Source organism: Balaenoptera acutorostrata, chromosome 1, assembly GCF_949987535.1.
Source record: "Balaenoptera acutorostrata chromosome 1, mBalAcu1.1, whole genome shotgun sequence".
Lineage (NCBI taxonomy): Eukaryota > Metazoa > Chordata > Mammalia > Artiodactyla > Balaenopteridae > Balaenoptera > Balaenoptera acutorostrata.
Window position 1 is genome coordinate 183,780,165 of NC_080064.1, and position 19,894 is coordinate 183,800,058.

Here is a 19,894-nt window from a genome sequence, read left to right on the forward strand (position 1 = left end):
CCCTTGTGAATCTACAAGTGCTCTACTACTTGTTAGAGTTTAGATAGTCAACATTAATTTTAGTGGATTCTCAATGCATAAGTGTCCTTATTGATTATAATCATTTTGTCACATTTTAAAAATTGCATGCTCTCACTTAGTAGACATTAAATCAAACAAAACAAACAAAAAAACCTATTGAGTTGCTGGAATTCCTTTTATTTTGTTTTGTTTGACTCTGAAATTATATTCCTGACTAAGAAGTGATTTTCGATGATGTATCAATGGGGAAAGGATTCTGAATACAATAGTGGTACAAATCTTCATTATCCCCATCCAGCTGGGTGATTGGAGTAAAGTAAAAGAGTATCAGATGTCAAACAAATGCAACCTTGAGAAAGTAGCTGCTTTTAAATAAGAATAAATTTGTTTTCTACATCTGTGACTCTATTTCTGTTTTGTAAACAAGTTCATTTGTGTCATTTTTAAAGATTCCACATACAAGCGATATCATATGCTATTTGGATATGACTGGAATAGATGGTATTCTTCAAACTAAAAAGTTCAAGTCTTTGTGTGCCAGATCACTAGGGAATCTTAAGTGGAATACAGGAAAGTAACAGGAAAGCTCAAAATTCCTATTGTCTGCTCCTAAGTAGAAAATTTTAAACAAATGAAAAAGATATAATCGGTCCTCCATTACTTGCTTCTCTGACCCCAAGACTCAGGAATCTTTGACAGTCCTCCTTCCCCAGTTAAGCTAATAGCCAGTGATGGCTTCCTGAAATTTTACAAAGATGGAACTCCAACTCTGGAGATGAGCTTAGTGGGAGAAGAAATTTCTGCATGGCTTAGCTTTTTATTTTGTTGTGGATTATTTTGAAGAGGGATCATAGCTTGTAGAATGGAATCTTTGAGAACCCAGCATTTAGCTAATTTTTGGCAAAGAATACTAAAGGAAATCATGCATAAAATTTACAGATCTGTATATATAAGAATATCACATGGCTCACACTGGCGGAAGATGAACAGATTTGTTAATTATCTTTTTAGTTGATGAACTTTTTGCTCACTACCCCCTCTTCTTTACTAAAAATGAAAATAGAATCACAATGAATTGTTTCTCTTTGGAAAGCTGGCCAAGCTTTCTAGAAAGTAACAAATGGTCGTTGTTCAAAGCTGATTTAAGGTGAATTGCCTTTCTTGGTTTAAGAATATTAGTTTTTGTATTCACACCATTTCATCTTACATTTACTGAAACAGGCAAAAACTTTGTGTCTGCACAAGGCTGTGTTAACACAGGTGTAAGTTAAGATCCACAGCCTTAGTCTAGGTCCTCAATAAATAGACTTAGCGATTATGACATGTGTTCCTTTCTTCACTTTCACCCCTCAAACCCAGCTGACACACTTCGAGTGGATATGAATCTCATCCTACAAGCTCAACTGCTTAAGAAAATAAAAATCGAAACAGGTCTTCATTTTCAACAACTCAGTTGTTAATCTGATCTGTTTCCAGTAGGTTTTAGGGGAATTCTCAGAGCTGTCACTCCTGGGGTTTCCCAGGAGGCTCCAAAGAAATGCCAGTGTCCCTGGACCCCAAGGCACGCCATGGCCCCAGTGTGCGTGTGAGCCCTGGGCCCTCACTGCCCAAGGCTCAGGCCACTGCTGGGAGTGCTGTGGTCACTCCAGGGTCCCCGAGGCTGCCTGAGTCTGTTGCGCTCCAACAGGAGTTTGCAAACTGCTGAGAACACAGGCTCGTTCTTTCCTGTGGATGCTTTGTTTGGCTTTCAGAGTGGTGTTTATTTTTTTGTTTGTTTTAATTTAGACCAGTAGCTAAGCTTTAAAAATCAGAAAATTACACATTAAATGACTTTTTTTTTTTTTTTAACAAAAGATTTGACAACATTGGGTTGTCATTCCTGAATCATCTGTGGGCTGGCGTGAATTAGTGACTGTTCACCCCCTGCCATCCACCGGTTTTTCTCAAACCCCACACTTTCTCTTGTCTCCCTAACTAGCCCATTTCAACCATTTCCTTTTCCTGCTTGGCTCCTGTGAATTGCAGCCCTGACTCGATACCATGTTAAGACAAGGGACTCCGCCCTTTGTGATCAGTAGCCACTAGCTTGGTGGTCACCGGCTGCAGGATTCACAAGGGATCTTGTAGCTCCTGGGTAGGGCAGGGGTATTCTCTAGAAAATGGAGAAGCCATGAGCCATTAGAGACCAACAGGCACAGAAGCTAGAGCAATGAAGCATCTGCTTGGTAAAGGGAATCTGGGTGGTGCTCCAACAGACTATAATATATAGTATCTGTCAGGTGGCAAGAAAGAATAGAGAAATTATTTGTAAGAAAAAACTTTGTTTAATGACAAAAGTGTATTCATTAGCCATTTAAATTTTGTTTAGTCACATTTAATATTAACTCTGTGTTTTCAGTTCCTAGACCATAGAAATACTGGAGGCCATAATTGATTTGATTTTGAGTGTAATGTACACAGGTGCATGTGAACATATGTGTGCATATCTGTATCTAGAGATAGGAGCCAAATTCTTGAACGTAACAAGAGTTTTCTAATATTTAGCACCAGCCCAACTGAGGCCACCTCTGGTTGAAGGAATCAACAGTACAACCATCCATCTTAGGTGGCAGGCACCTGAAGAACAGAATGGACCCTCTCCTACATATCAGCTGGAAAGGAGAGAGGCAGCTCTACCAGCTCCGAGGGCCACAATGATGAAAGGAACTCGTTTCATAGGAAATGGATATTATAAATTTCCCAGCTCCACTCACCCAGTCAATACAGACTTTACCGGTAAGTGTGCTTGATATCACTTTCTTTACGAGGCACTAAGTAAGCCCTGGGGTGTTTTTAATGCTTTTGATATGTCTTTACAATGAATTTTTACTACACCTGTTTATAGAGATACTAATGTAGCCCTTTTATAACTTTAGCTTAATTGTGTTGACATATTTATCTTTTCAGTATTCTGAAAAAAAAAAAGTGGGGTAAGTGGAGGAAAGAAAAGAAAAAGATATATATATAATAGATGTGAAAGGCAGTGGTGTTTTTTTTTTCTTTTGCCCACACTACGTGGCGTGCGGGATCTTAGTTCCCGACCAGGGATCGAGCTCGTGCCCCCTGCAGTGGAAGCACAGACTCTGAACCACTGGACCACCAGGGAAGTCCCTGAAAAGGCAGTCTTATTGGATCAAAGTATGTGCTGGAAATGTCTCTTGGACACTATTAACCAGAACGTGTTCCTCAGATAATTCCTCACTTCCTTTGTGGAAAAGAGTTCTGTGGGCAAATGAGTTTGAGAAATGCCCCCATGCTATTGGAGATTCTCAGTACACATCAGCTTATTCCAGTCTCTGAAAAGAATTATAAGAAAGCTATTTAACTTTGTTTAACTACTCCTAACACTTATTTGATGCAACTTTTTTCTTTTTAAAGTGTAACAACTGTTAATACCCCATGTTCTATGGAGAGCATTATGGGAAAAAGTAATTTCAGGGAAAGCATACCTTCTATGGGTCAGGAGTAGAGTAAGGCAAGTGAGGAACAAAATTTAAAGGCACCAAAAACTCAGTAATCCATGTAAATAATATTTTAATACAATATTTTTAAAATAAAAATCAATGCAAAAAAATCCCCAGTAAAATATAAAAATTTTAAATAAAGACAGGATCCAGTCCTCACTGTGTGAGCCGATCTCACGTCTCACTCAATTTCTGGTCTGACTGGTATTACAATATTCTGGAAGTCCAGTTATCTCTACAAATTACAGTTTCTAAAAGCACTATTTCACTACAGACATATAAAACTCTAATTATTCATGATACATACTTTATTTCCCATTAAAATTTTTTTAAGTATATAATATGTGTTACTCTGTAAACTCATAATGATATTAATTTAATCCATGAGAAAGTCATTTTGGAGCAAATAGCTAGTCTTTCCAATGCTGCGTATGTTGAGGACAATGAAATGGAACTATAAAACGTAGCTCACATATTTTATTTTTACTTAAAATGGTAAATAGTTTGCTTTTAAGTGAGGCTGGCTGCTGATGTATGTTTGTAATGAATCATGATTATGTTCTAGCTGTGATATATTAAGATTAATGCGCGCTTAACCACTGGACTAGTATATCCAACTCCTCACTGAGTATTAGAAATTCAACCATTGAGCTCCCCTAAAACGCTCAACTTCTGCTTAATATTCGTAAAAGTCAAAGAAAGGAAAGAAAAGAAAAGAAAACATAGGTATCTGGGAAAGAACCTATGGATAAAAAGTCAAAGACTTTTTCTCAGATGGAACTAGAACTGACTTCCTGGTCCAACATTTGGCTTGTGATGTGTTTCTTTGAGGAAACAGCCTTCGTTTCCATTCATCTGGGTCTCGCTGCGGCAGGCATGTCAGCTCGGATTTGCTGGCTAGCCAGCAGACAGGTTTTTGATGGGATCACCTACTGTTGTTGCCGTGAAAGATAGAGTGGCCCGTCGGCTGTTAATAAATTTAGTCGTCTGCGCTGTCTCCCTAGCCGGCCTCAGACTCCGAGGTGCAAGGGCTAGGGGCAGATGCAGGGTCTGGGAAGTTTTCCAAATTCCTCCTTAAGAAAGTTAGGCTGTAAACACGGGCCTCACTAAGCAGGATCCTTCTGTCTATAACAAAGCCTCCAGCTGCACAGAAAATGTGTTTGGAGTCCACAGCATTTGAAGGACAAGACAGGGAGATCACAGTTTTGGCTTGAACGACTCCCTAGAGCTTTGGCAATTCCTGGAGAATAAGCAGTTCTTCTGCATTCAGGCATGTTCTGGGGCCTCGCTAACTCCTTTTTATGAGAAGCTTGGCTTACTTTCAAGTCTCTCTTAACTGTTAAAGTAACCAGGTCTCCATCAAGTTATTGGTTTGACCCTTTGGCTTACCTGGCAGATTTGGCTGGATACTTTTATTGAGCCAGGTTATGGTTTAACTAAATTTCCCCAATTAATGAACCAGGACGAGTTTACAAAACCAACTCAATCAATAGCTTTCCTTCAACTTGGATCTTCTTATGTAGAAAGGTAAATGTATTATTAGCATCATGCATTTGTTTTACTTGTATATTCTTTCATCCAGTCTCTCGACAGCATTGGAAGGTAGATATTTTTCCCCTCACGGAACATGAGGAAGTGAGGGTCCAATAACTGGCTCCCCCATGATGCCACAGCTACTGAGTTTTAGAGGTGAAATGTGAATTTGGAAGCTTCTGGTTCAAAAGCTGGTGCTTTGCCACAGAGCGGGAGGGATAATTCCGTGGACAGTTGTTTGGAAGTTTTGGAATCATAAGTATCTAAAAGTAATAAATGAGGATGGAAGATGAAATAATGATCACCCAAATAAACCTTACTCAACACTGCTAAACTTTTTGGATTTGTCTTTCGGTTTTTGGCTTTTCAGGTAACAAACAGAAATAGTATTGGCATTATTTATTACTTGCATCTCCAAAGATATCTGGGGATAAGATTTTTTTTTTTCCGTAGCAATTAATTCTAGAGTGTGCCTAAAGCTAGATTTTTAACATCAAACAAAATTATTTTAAGTGGGCTGAAGTGCTGTGTGTCAAACAGTGCTTTCAACTCACGTTCCTATAAATTTCATGCAGTTTTTATATTCTAAGGCAAATTTAATGAGCAAATCCTGATCATCTCTAAGATGATGAATTATATTTAAAAAGTGAATAATTATAAGAAGAACTAAGATATCTTTTATTTTGATTCATTTCAGAATCTCAAACTCTAACTAAAAATGATTCCTGAAATATGAATGGAGATATCAAATGACTCAAAAACAAATATACAGTGATGTGTATTATTATACATATTTTATGTAAGGAAAAAATGTGAGAGTTCACCCATAAATGACAGGATTTGTAAATACATTCATTCCATGGTCATAGCAATATGTTGAAAGTCTAGGTATAAGCTATCTCATTATTACAGTTCAAGAAAGGAATCTCTCATATAACTCCCCCCTCTTCCATATTTGCTTTAAATATTTTACCTCATATGATAGAATTAAAACAATTTAAACATATGAATATATGTCTATGTTGCTTACTGTATAAATCAGTAAGCTTAGTATTATAAATGAACTCTGTGAAAATCTACTTTGGGGCCGATAAATGAACCAGATGAATCTTTTGTAGGATCTACGTTTGATCCCTTTTCCTTTCTGATACAAGTGTTCTTTCAAAAATCTAATTTCCAGGAAGGGTGTATTATCAGTCATTTACATCATAGTATAAATAACTCCCCCATTTCTTTATGATTAAGGGTGAGATCTTTGGGAACAGAGTAACAGGAGTTTCAGATCTATGCCCCATTATTTATTAGTTAAATGTAATTAGACAAGCCACTTAATCACTTGTGTGCCTCTGTTTCCTTTTCTTTCAAATTGGCATAATAGTACTACTTACAATATTGATATCTAGCAGGTAGGTAAGGATTAAAGGAGATAGCTCACCTAATGAACTTTGCACAGTATCTGTCACACAGATTACTTTATAGTCTTTAAACATTAGCTATCAGCTATCACTCATTGAACAAATATTTATTAAGTGCCTACTATGAGACAGGAGATTTTCTAAAAGTCTTCTGCAATTCATAAAATCAACATTCTATTAATTCATCTGCTGCTGCACATACAAGATATGTTTGCCTAAATGTTGTATCTGGGGTACGAGTAATATGCAATTTCTGTATTAAAATGTGATGTTTAATTTTGTTATTGAAAACAGTTAAATTAATCTACCTAGTGTTGAGACACTAGACAAACTACTTTCCTCTGGGTCTAATCATGCTCATCTATTAAATTGAGGCTTGTACTGAATGACCAATTCCTTTAACTTCTAAAACTCCAAATCAGTTAGCATAGGTTATTTAAAAGTTCAAAATAGAAGTTATCACCAAGGCATCTGTGAGTTTAAAAACACTTAGATTTTTAATTGTTTTATGATTCTTTCATATAATATATTCACACTTTAAGATTTACAGAAATGTAAGCTTTCTCTCTACGAATCTGAAGAATTTATGGGGATAAGTTAACTTCTAGGGATAACTTAAGTGATATGGGGAAAATTACTCAATATAAAATGGATATTCAGTTCTTGAGTTATATCAGAGGGTGTAAAGAAGACACAAGTTCAACATAATTTCATGATCTTGGAACTAGAAAATCGTGTAAACACTCGTAATGAAATAGTCCCCTGATTACACGGGGTTAACAGTACTTTGTCCTTCCAAAACAGGAATAGCAAATAGAGCATCCTTCCCGCCTACAACAGGAAGGGGCTATCACCGTGTTTCTGGAGAGAAAAAAAAAAAAAATTTGCTTATTATTTTCAGGAATGCAGAGTAAATCCACTTACACAAAGAATTTCGCTAGTAATCAAAGGGAAACTGGTAAAAACAGCAAACTAAAATATTGCTCAGGTTGGCATTCCAAAGGTGACCCTCTCTCTCCTTGTCACTTGTTTTTCCTATTAGCGGAAAACAGGTCCATGATCATTTGGGGGAAGGTTTGACTATTGTAGTATCCAGACGCCAATCACACCAGCCTTTTAAACTGCCTTTACTGGTGACCCTGCCCAGAAATCAGGAACTACCTTTGCGGAGATCTTTGTAGCAACCCACTGGGGAGATGAGCACACATGTGCACCTGGATGTAATTCCCTTTTATTTGTCTTCATGCAAAATGTGATTACTGATGTTGAATATCTTGCAGATGAGAACTCTGTACACTTTCTTCATAATAATGCCGTTCAAGGACACCAAATGATTGTCTTACATTTTTGTCTCTTAGTATTTGCCTTCCCCAAAATGGCTGAACTAAAATGCCTCATGATCCAGAAATACAATTAATTACCGACCCATGAAAAGAGAAATGCAACCCCCCAAATCAATATCTTTTAAAAGCATATATTTTACATTTTACTGCATGATATTCATGCTTTATTATTTTTGTATTATTTTTAATGAACTGAGGCACTAAAACACTGCATTAAAGGAAAGCTGATTCTAAGCAGTTACAGTACAGGTATAAGTAGGGCAAACTCCTTCAGATACACTAATTAGTAAAAGCATATTAATTCTGACCTTCAACACCCTTGGTGTCCCACTATTTGTTTTCCTCTGACTGGGAGCAAGTAGTTTTGCCAGAAAGTACTTAAAAAACAAAAAACAAAAAACAAAAAACCACTAAATAAAACACCAAGTCTTTTCAAAGCATATTTAAACCACAAAGTTATTTAAGCTTTGATGTTAGATTGTGGCCACAGTTATTGAAAAGCAGCTCTATGAATCAACTATATGTCCTAGCAGTTTAACAAACAGGCAATAATGATATAGAAAAACAAAGGCAAGAGTAAGAACCCGGAACTTGAGAGCAAAGTAAAGAAGTGGGTCTTGGGCAAGGCCGAGGCTTCATGGGTGTTTCTGATGCACCTGAATCAGAAGAGATGTGACTGTCTGGTTGAGCTCATCTTTATGGACTGAGAGGGACAAGGATCCAAATGCATATCTTCTTAGAATAACAGAAGTCAGACCAACCTACGATAACTAGAGATATTCAGAAGTGACTATTAAGATTGTTTAGTTTTTATTACCTTTAGTAGAGAGGTCCAAGTAAGTTCTTAGGAAATACTTTCAGATGACACTGAAGGATGGCAGAGGACCGTGCTTTTTTCCCCATTCATCAACTTCATCAGAAAGGCCAATTTACAAGGGCTGCATTTGTTTTAACCTTGCATCTTTAAGGTGACTAATTTTGAAGCACATTTCTGTAATGTTGCCTTGTGTTTGGAAAGTTAATGGTCGGGTTGGTCTGGAAGTAAATTGTTTCACTTTGGAATTTTATCTCAGATTGCACAAAATAATCATTTCAACACAGGGCTTTTTCTCTCACCAAAATTTTTAGACCTTTTGGGGGGTTTGATATTGCTCAGGTGGTCAAAATGAATGCAATTGCAAATTTGCCTTTGCATGAAGAACCCTTTCCTTTTTGTAAACTTCTCACAAAGTCAATCTAGAGCAGGGGTTACAAAATTCTCCTTTAAAGGTCCAAACAGTATTTCTGACCTTTTGGGCCGAGAGATCTCTGTCACAACTACTCAGCTCTGTCATGGTAGCATGAAAGCATCTATAGACAATATGTAAACAAATAAGGGTAGCCAGGTTCCAGTAAAACTTTATTTGCAAAAATGGGCAACAGACTGGTAGTTTGCCAATCCCTGGTGTAAAGTCTAGTTCTAAAAAAAAATATTAACATAATTTCATCATTAATGATACATTTTTCTTACTTCTGCCCTAATGCCAGGAAGCCTAAAGATAAGTAGAAAGGAGCTCAGATAAAATAAACAAGAGAGAAACCAACACAGCAAAGTAGGTGGTAATGCTTGATAAGTGAAAGTATCTTGAAATAGCATCTTTTCTGCTCAACAGAGCCTTAGGTGGCCAGAAAGTCAACCCAACATTGACCATGCCAATACAATACAATAATCTTTTCCTTGAAACAAACTGTTGTTAGCTGCTAACATTCTTTTAACCAGCTTAAAGCATCTGCTTTCCCCATCTCTTTTATTACCAAATAAAGATGTATTGTTGCCTGATATACAACTGTACGTGTGTTCTCACACGCTCGTGCCATACTCTCAAACACAGGCTTTCCTCCCTGTCCCTGGGTTTCCTAATAGTCTCAAATTTACCTACGGTACTTAAATTGCCCAGTATCTTTTTCTTACAATACATTGGCCATTTTGGAATCTTATTTAAGGCTTCCTTGTGAAAGAAAAATGTTTCTGTATCTTAATGACATTCTACATCAACAAAAGACTAATTTTAGTTCTCCTTTCATCCAATTTAAATGAGTAGAAAGAGGAACTTCAAGCAGAAAAGGAATCATAATGGTCAGCAGTGATAGTGAAACTAGCACCTATGAAGCTGATTGCTTTTTGATTTAATAAAGTGAAAAATTTTGTATATATTTTCTTCGGAAAAAATAATTAAAATATTTAAAGATCTATACTTACAATTATTTTATATCAGTTAGGTTAAATATAACACCCATAAAAAAGTATTATGATTAACTTCATAAGTCAGAAAGAGAAAGACAAATACTATATGATATCACTTATGTGCGGAATCTAAAGTATAACACAAATGAACTTATCTACGAAACAGAAACAGACTCACAGACATAGACAACAGACTTGTGGTTGCCAAGGGAGAGGGGAGTGGGGAAGGGAAGGATTGGGAGTTTGGGATCAGCAGATACGAACTATTATAGGTAGGATGGATAAACAACAAGGTCGTACTGTACAGCACAGGGAACTATATTCAATATCCTGTGATAGACCATAATGGAAAAGAATATAAAAAAGAATGTGTGTATATGTATAACTGAATCACTTTGTTATACAACAGAAATTAACACAACATTGTAAATCAACTATACATCAATTTAAGAAATTTGAAAAAAAATACACATACGTAATTTTAGGTTAAAATGTTTGGGGAAAAAAAAAAAGATTAACTTCATTTCCAGTCGGATAGAAAGGATTCCACTAATATCATTGTCAAAATTCTGGATCTTTCAAAACCGAATTCTAGTGGCCTGAAGAAATGTTTTATGAGATCATGCACTAAGAGTTCCTTTGGAGTGGGGAAATTTCAAGAAATATTATGAGGACCTTATTTAAGTTGTATACATTGTTGGAAGCTCACAAACATCGCCCTCAGGCTGGTTTGGAGTTTCAAGAAAGGAAACTCAGTTACATACATTCCCTTGACTGAGGCACAGTCTCAGTTTGGAGGTTCTTTGACCTTAAGTGCAACCTTTAAAGAGGCGCAGGAGGAGGCCGAAGGGGGAAGAAACACCTACTTAATCATTCGGGTCATTTAAGTCATTTCTGGCAGTGGTGGCCATGTCATCCCCACAAATAAAATGGACCCTAGGAGAATTTCATAAAGGAAAGATAAGGACTTATGGGAAGTTCATGAGAATGAATAATTTAATGGTCCTTCCATCCAATGAGGCAGAAAATGGAAAAAACTGTAGATGCCTCTTTCTTGGCTTCTGCATCTCTTCACATCCACCCCTTCCCCTGATGCGTTCCTTCTTCTGTGTTTACCACTGTGTTTACCAAAGTGAATATAACTGAGTACCTGAGACAGAAACCTGGGAAATGTCCTTGAATACCACTTCTCACTCCCTTCCTCACATTCCATCAATTGGTCCTCCCCTGGCCATTATGCCTCTGATACATGTCTTGGAACATCCACTGGTCCTATAGCTACTTCCTTGTCCAGGTCTATGTGGTGGGTCTCTAAATCGAAAGTTTCACTCTTTTACAGGCTATTTTTTAAACTAATAATCTTTCTTATCATGTTGCTAAAAACCTTTCAAAAGTTTCTCATAAAGATACCCTGCATGAAGTCTCTTCTGCTTCCCTGCTTACTGTTCAGCCTCACCTCTTCATATACCTCCTGGGTTGCTCTCCAGCTCTCCAGCTATCTTTCGGTCCCAGCTGCTTGAATGTACCACACTCTCTTGAATGTCCAGGTCTTTGAAGATATTGATGCCTTTCCCTGAAATGCCTCCCTTTACTTGCAAGTGCTTCTTTTTCCTGTTACCTGGCTAATTCCTACTCATCAATGAAGTGTCAACTGAGCTATTCCTTTAAATAGCCTCCCAACAACCTCTCCCAACTCCATGCCAAATCTAGATTAGGGGCCTCTCTAACTTACTACCACAGAAACCAAGAATCTCTGTTTTAACCTTTATCACATGCCATTGCAATTGCTTGTTCACTTATCTATATCCCCAAAAGGCTGAAGTTATGACTGTTTTCTTCAGTTATAACATTTGTGCCTTGCACATCATAGGACCCGTACCAGATGTTCAATAAATGTTGAATAAAGAATTCACTAAAGGAGTTAGTTGGATAGAAAATGAAAAATCCATAAGAAAGATTGCTTAGCTATGAGAATTACTTAATGATGAGATTTGCAATGCGTTAGAATACATCACAAAATGTTGAGAGCTACCTTTTTGGAAGTATTGACAGTTTAGAGTGATAACTCAATTTGTTTAGTCTCTATTGGCCTCAGATGTATAAGAAAGTATGTTTTAAGCTATATAGTATTAGAGACAAAAAAATTCTTATTAATGACCCTTAGTTGCTGGTGAAGTTACTTCTCTGTCGATTATTATAGCTAGAGTCGTTTTCTGTCCCACTGCAGCTGTCACATGGTATTGCTGGAAACAAGATGTTGCACGTGTCTTAGACACAGGATCTCCTTAGGCTTATTAAATTTTGAGGTTAATGAATATTTTGACACTTTTACCTATACATATCATTAGGGCTTATTGCGATAGGTTTAGGATGACAGTCATAATAAACATATATAGTACAATAAAAAACATTTTTAATCTTGAAAGTGCTTTATAAACAGCAGTGATCAATGCTATGGATGGATTAACAGCATCAAATTGATTGAATTCTATTTCAAGGGCAATGGAGGTATTGATGTCGACATTCTAGTTCAGAAGGAAGGCAGCAATGGCAGTGGTAGAGTGCAGGTTTTGGAGTCAGACTCCCCAAGTTTAAAATCTGGCTCCTCTACATTCTGGTGTTTAACTTTGCATGAGTCACTTCCCCGCTCTCCAGCTCAGTTTCTTCATCTCTAAAATGGATTCTTGTAAAGTTTCAGTGCAGGAATTAGCACACAATATCATAATGGTCATTATTATATATGCATTTATGGCTGACATTTTAAAATTCGGGATTTTGAATTATGTGCTGTTCCATTCATTCATATATTTTATATGCCTAAACCACATAACTCTTGATGATATTCTTTTATAACCTCTCTCTACCTCATATCCCTCTGATCATTCACTTTATTTTATTCAGTCTATGAAGTTCTGACCTTTGTGTGTGTGTGTGTGTGTGTGTGTTTTTAGTTGCCTTTCTTCTCTGTCTAGAGGCTTAGATGTTCTACCTCTCATTTCTGCGTTTCTAGTGGCTACCTTTACATTTTAACATGTGCTTATAAATCTAACTCTATTTTTTATCTTTTCCTCATCATCAGTCCTCTTAAAAAAGAAGACTCTCCCAATGGTTACAGGTTTTCTCACCTACCAATCACTCCTCAATCTACATTTTTTTCTGCCCACTTCTTTCCTGTAAATGCTTCCTTCAAGATTATCAATAATTTTCAAAACAAGAGCGCTTTCTTAATCCTCAACCTATGTGTCCCTAAGCAATAGTGTTATTATATCTTTTTAAACATACAAAGAAACTAAATATTTCTCAACAGACTTCCCCTTCTATTTTCTGCAAATTTTTTTCAAACCTTTTGGCTCTGCTTTCTACTTCTGCCTTTAAATGGAGGGACTCAGTCGTTTAGTGGGTGTATTGTGAATCTTTCTCAATTTCACCCCATTTGTCAGGTGCTATGATTGGTGTTTTAGAAAGGGTATTGAGTAAAACAGACACAGTCCCTAACCTTAGGGAGCTTGAAAGCTTGCAATGAAATCAGGCATCAAACATGTAATTAAATAATTACAAGTGATTTCTGACTCCAGCTGTGAAGTATTTCAAAAAATCCTCCTGCTGAGAAAAAAATTAAAAGTTGGATAAAAATTTCTTAAAAATATGGTAGTTTAAAGACATTACTGTGTAGCTAGGAGTGCCAGGACTGGTGGGAACAAGATCACAGAAATAAGAAAAACCATTTGGGTGAGCTTTTTATTTATCTTTGCATTTTCCTTCTGTTTTATTTCCTATATCCTATATTGCAGTCTTAGGTGCAGAGGGGAAACATGGCTTGAAAGGCAAAAAAAATTAGAGTTCAGGGCCTACCAAGGAGGAGGGGCCCTGGTAAATATGCCAGGCGTTCAGCTGAAACTCTAGCAATGAAAGCAAATGAGAAATAGAGCAGTCATCCCAAAGCAGGAAGTAAATCCTCAACACATCTCAACTGCTGGTGGAGTAAAAGTTGTCTGTCTGCCAGAATAATTTAAATATTTGCTGCAAGAAGATAACATCAACAAGAGTCTACATTTTTTTAATACACGATGTTTGCTATTCAATCCAAAATTACCAGAAATACCAAAAAATAGGATCTAATAAATACAAAAATATAGATCTTCAAGTAATCTAGACATGTTGGAAATATACATATATATAATATCCAGACACAGACTTTAAAATAACTGTGATTAATATTGTGAATAAAATAAATGAAAAGATGCAGAATTTAAACAGAGAATTGGAATGTATTAGAACAGGAGTTCTAGAATTAAAATAATAGCTAAATTAGGATCTAAGTAGATAGAATTTCAATTCCATCCCTTTAGGAGTAAATGGTAGTAGGCTAATCTTAAGCTATGAATGTTTGAATGCATATATTAGAAAGAAAAAAAAAAAAAGGAAGAGTTAGAAATCAAGTATCTAAGCTTCTAACTCAAGGAGAAACCAGAAAAAAAATAGCAAATAAAACCCTCCAAACTTGAAAGAAGGAAGTAATACAAATCAAAGCAAAAATTAATGAAATAGAAAATGAAAAAATTAATGAAGAAAGTAAATAAGGCCAAAATATCTCTGTAATTTACCACATTAACCTAATAAAGATGAACTCTTCTAAATTATCCTTATGGATTCAATAAATATATTTGATAAAATTCTCAGCAAACTAAGAATGAAATATCCTGGTAAATATATTTTTATAAAAGACTACTGATAGCAAAATATTGAATGTTTTCTCCCAGATGTCAGGAATAGGACGAAGAAGTCCACTATCACCACTTTTATTCAACATTGTATTGGAAATACTAGCAGAGCAATGTAGCAAAAAAATAAATATATTAAGAATGTCAAAGAAGAAGTAAACTGTCTTTATTTGCAGATGTGATGATTATATATATAGAAGAATCAAAATAATATATCAGCTATCCAATTTAATAAGTGAATTTAGCAAAGATGTTGGGTAGAGATCAATATGCCTAAATCAAATGTTTCTATTGAATAGCAAAAAGCAAGTGGAAAAGGAAAAAAAATTTAAGTAGCACTTATACCAAAATTTATAGAAGATTTAGAAACAAATCTAGTAAAAAAAATAAAATAAAATACAAGACCGCTACACTGAGAACTATAAAGTATTACTGTGAGAAATTAGAGAAGACCTAAATAAATGAAGAGATATTCATGTTCATGGATTTGAAGACTTAATGTCATTAAATAACAAGTCTTTCTAATTTTATCTGTATAATCCATGTAGTTCCAGTCATAAACTCAGGATTTTGGTGGAAATTGACAAGCTAACGCTAAAATTTATATGGAAAAGGACAGGACTTAGGGTAGCCAAGGCTATACTGAAGAAGGACAAAGCTGGAGGATTTACACTATGACATATCAAAACTATCTGTAAAGCTACAGTAGGTAAGGCAGTATAACATTGGCACAAGCATAAACAAAAATAGACTAAGGATATACTGCCACATAGATATCTAAAATAAATGCATATATATGTGTACCAAAAAGCATGTGCAAGGTTGTTCTTAGGAACTTTATATTCTTGATAATCAAAAACTATTAACAACCCAAATTTCCATTAAAATTAGAATAGACAACAAATTGTAATGTATTAATTCAATGAACTATGTATAGCTATAAAAATGAACCAACTATTCTCACAATAGTAATATGGATAAATTTCATGACCTATTACTGAGCAAAGGAAGCTAGAAACAAAAAAAGTCTAATAATCCACTTATATAAATTTCAAGAACAGGAAAATGAATCAGTGATGATGGAAGGCAGAAGATGGGATAACAAGTGAAAGAAAGCAAAACAGAGCCTTCTGAGAGTCTGGAATTAGTCTATGCATTAGTCTGAGAGGTGTTAATGCATGTGGCATTTACTTTGTATGTGTCCATCAAAATATACCCTGATAATTTGTGTACTTTATTGTTATGTTATACCTCAATTTGGAAAGTTACAAAAAAAAATTTCAATAAGTCTGAAAATAAGACGTAGAAAACTGTTGTAATGGATAGTAGGAGCATTCAACCCAGTCTAGAGGATTCATGAAGACCTCTCAGAGGAACAGTTTTATAATCTGAAAAATGTAACTTGAGTTAGCTAGGCAAAAAATAGGAAGTATAGCAGTTCAGATAGAGAAAGTAGCTTGTATAAGTGCCTTGATGTGAGAGATGACATGGTATATAAATAAGCAAACATGAACCAACAAGCAAAACTGGAAGAATTCAATAAAGCCAGAGCACAGAAATCAAGAATGGTGCTTGATGAAGTTGAAATAAAAGAAGAGGCCAAATCTTGCACTTTAAGACCACCACATTAAGGTTTTTGATCTTAATTTTGTCATCTTTATAAGACCACTGAGTTTCCTAAATTAAATAGATATTTTTACTAAGAGCATATGTATGTATTTTTTTTTATAGATTGACTCTTTAAAAGTGACCATTTTATTCAGTCATCTATTGGTTTTGCCTACACAATGTCTCACAAAATGTTAGAAGACCTGTTTTTGTAAGAATTAGCCTGCATAAGTGGTTGAAAAAAAGCGGCAAACTGATTCCCACCGCATATCTGGAGAAATAGCTGGAAAGTTGCGTTTTGACAAGATCTCCATATGTACTCTGTTAAGCATATACTTACTATATGAATCAGCTATGCATCTCAGGGGTATTTGTCTAAGAGAAATGAAATAATTTGTCCACACAAAAAGTATGCACATAAATATTCATAGCACCTATATTCAATATGGTCCAAAACTGGAAACAACACGAATATCCATCCATAGATGAATGGATAAACAAACAGTGGTATATCCATACAGTGGGATACTACTCAACAATGGAAAGGGATAAACTACTGATATGAACAACAATATAGATCAAATCTCAGTTGATATGCTGAGTAAAGAAAGCAGAAGAGTACTTAATTATAATTCCATTGACATAAAAATTTTTTTAAATTATTAATCTATAGTGACAAAAGAGGTCAGTGATGGCCTGGGGCTGAGGAAGAGGGGATGATGGAAATGATCTGTAGTACTCATAATGGGGGTTTCAGAGGTATACATTTCTTATAACTTTGTTTTCCTATATTGCCCCTCCCCCTTCCCCCTCCCCACGGGTAACCACTAGTTTGTTCTCTATAGCTGTGAGTCTGCTTCTTTTTTGTTATATTCACTAGTTTGTTGTATTTTTTAGATTCCACATATAAGTGATAGCATAAGGTATTTATCTTTGTCTGACTTAGTTCACTTAGCATAATGCCCTTCAAGTCCATCCATGTTGCTGCAAATGGCAAAATTTCATGCTTTTTTATGGCTGAGTAGTTTTCCATTGTGTGTGTGTGTGTGTGTGTGTGTGTGTGTGTATGTATATGTATATATGTGTATATATATATGTGTGTGTGTGTGTGTGTGTGTGTGTGTGTGTATGTATATGTATATATGTGTATATATATATGTGTGTGTGTGTGTGTGTGTGTGTGTGTGTATATATATATATATATATATATATCACATCTTCTTTAACCATTCACCTGTTAATGGGCACTTAGATTGCTTCCATATCTTGGCAATTATAAATAATGCTGCTATCAACATTGGGGTGTGTGTATCTTTCTTTTTTATTTTGGATGTGTACCAAGGAGTGGAATTGCTGGGTCATGTGGTAACTCTATTTTTAGTTTTTTTGCCAATACTCCATACTGTTTTCTGCAGTGGCTGCATTTGTTATTTGTGGGGTTTTTTTGGTTTTTTTTTTTTTGTTTTTTTTGATGAAAGCCATTCTGACAGGTATGAGATGATATCTCATTGTGGTTTTGATTTTCTCATAACTTATTGAACTGTACCCTTTAAGTGGATGCAGTTTATTGCATGTAAATTATACCTCAATAAAATAGATAAAAGAAAAAGTTCTCCAGGTGATTCTTGTAACATTCCAGCATGAAAACCATTGATCTACATTGTGATGGAAAAATAGCTTTATGTAGAGAAAAATCAATTTGTCTATTATTTAATTTACTGGTCCTGAACTCCTTTAGATAGAGATTTAAGCAATGTATATACTTTAGATTTAAGCTCAATTTTACCTGAAATTTTACCTGAAATAAATTGATATCCACTACATATTATAAAGCATAGGAAAAATGAGATTTACTAAACTAAGTTAACTATGTTAAACTATGTTAACAGCAAGAATCTATAATGTCAACAAAATAACATTTTTTTTTCTCTACAGAATAGGGTTTCTTTGGAACTCATTCACATTAGGACAGACATTTTTATAACACAGAGAGCTGTAGTTTGTCTATTTTTCAGGTATTTTTTTCTCAGGAAAGAATTTAATCAGTTAAAATACGAAATACGCATTTGCATACTCAGTTGACCAATTCTTGCTGTGATGCTCTTGCACCTCTATAATATATTTTTCACAGCTCATATAATTGGAGTTAATATGCTCTGTTATTAAGTTTAACTGAGAAAAATAGTTTGCTGAAAACTGATTGTTTCTGCATACTGATAAATTCAGTAGTCCAAAAAGAAATTAGAGAAATATAATTAAGGATTGCAAAATCAATTTGACACTCCCTTAAGATGTGTTGAGAGGAGGCAGCAACAGCAGCCTACATCTGATGCTGTTCTCTCCTTGTTTACTCCATAAAACTGCAAATTAGAACTTTAATTTACAGAGCTGTTAATGCCTCATTAAAAACTTTCAGCGAGTAGCCTATTTTGAAGTTTCCTTTCTTCCTTGTGTCTAATATGCAACATTATCTCCATTTTGTGGGACTGTGTAAGACAGTACAGTTAGGAATACTCTTCTAAACCACATGTAGGAAATGGAAGCTTTTTAAACATCACATCCCAGGCAAGGATACTAGCAGTGTGTTAGTTGTTTTCCAAAGTGATTAATTTCTCCACTTGCTTTGTTCTTGCTGCTGCTGTTGTTAATGTCTGTTACGCATGAGACACTCTACTGGACTCTGAGGATGTAGCTGGAATCCAGTAGACTTGTTTCCTGCTCTCACAAGCCTTATGGGAATAGAACCCATAGCCGTTTGACTATCCTTAACCATTATTATATACTGCTGTTGTTTTCTGCCCAATAGCGTGTGATAGCCAAAACCAAACAATAAACAACAACAACAATTAAAAATCTTCAAATACTGGAATAGGAATTAACTAGCACTGTTTCCAGTAGGCAAGACATGGAAACAACCTAAATGTCTATGGACAGATGAATGGATAAAGAAGATGTGGTGTATATATATACAATGGAATATTACTCAGCCATTAAAAAGAATGAAATGCCATTTGCAGCAACACAGATGGACCTAGGGATCCTTATACTAAGTGAAGTCAGACAGAGAAAGAGAACTACCATATTTATCACTTATAGGCAGGAGCTTAAAAAATGATGCAAATGAGCTTATTTATAAAACAGAGACTCACAGACTTCGAGAACGAACTCATGGTTACCAGGGGTGAAGGGTGGGAGGAGGGATAGTTAGGGAGTTTGGGATTGACATATACACACTACTATATTTAGAATAGATAACCAGCAGGGACCTACTATGTAGCACATGGATCTCTGCTCAAGATTATGTAACAGCCTAAATGGGAAAAGAATTTGAAAAAGAATGGATATGTGTATATGTATAACTGAATCACTTTGCTGTACACCTGAAACTAACACAACACTGTTAATCAACTATATTCCAACATAAAACAAAAAGCTAAAATAAATAAACAAATAAATGCTAATGTCAGTTAAAGTAAAAAAAAAAAAAAAAAAAAAGGAACCTTAAAATGAAGTCTGAGGTCACATT

General features: G+C 35.5%; 1 protein-coding gene across 1 annotated transcript in view; it reads left to right on the top strand.

The window, feature by feature from the left end:
* USH2A (usherin) overlaps positions 1-19,894 on the top strand; it is an 800,956-nt gene that overhangs the window by 239,001 nt on the left and 542,061 nt on the right. Inside the window, exon 20 of the mRNA XM_057531465.1 lies at positions 2,566-2,800. Within this exon, the coding sequence (XP_057387448.1) occupies positions 2,566-2,800 (235 nt within the window). The remainder of the gene's footprint in view (positions 1-2,565; positions 2,801-19,894) is intronic.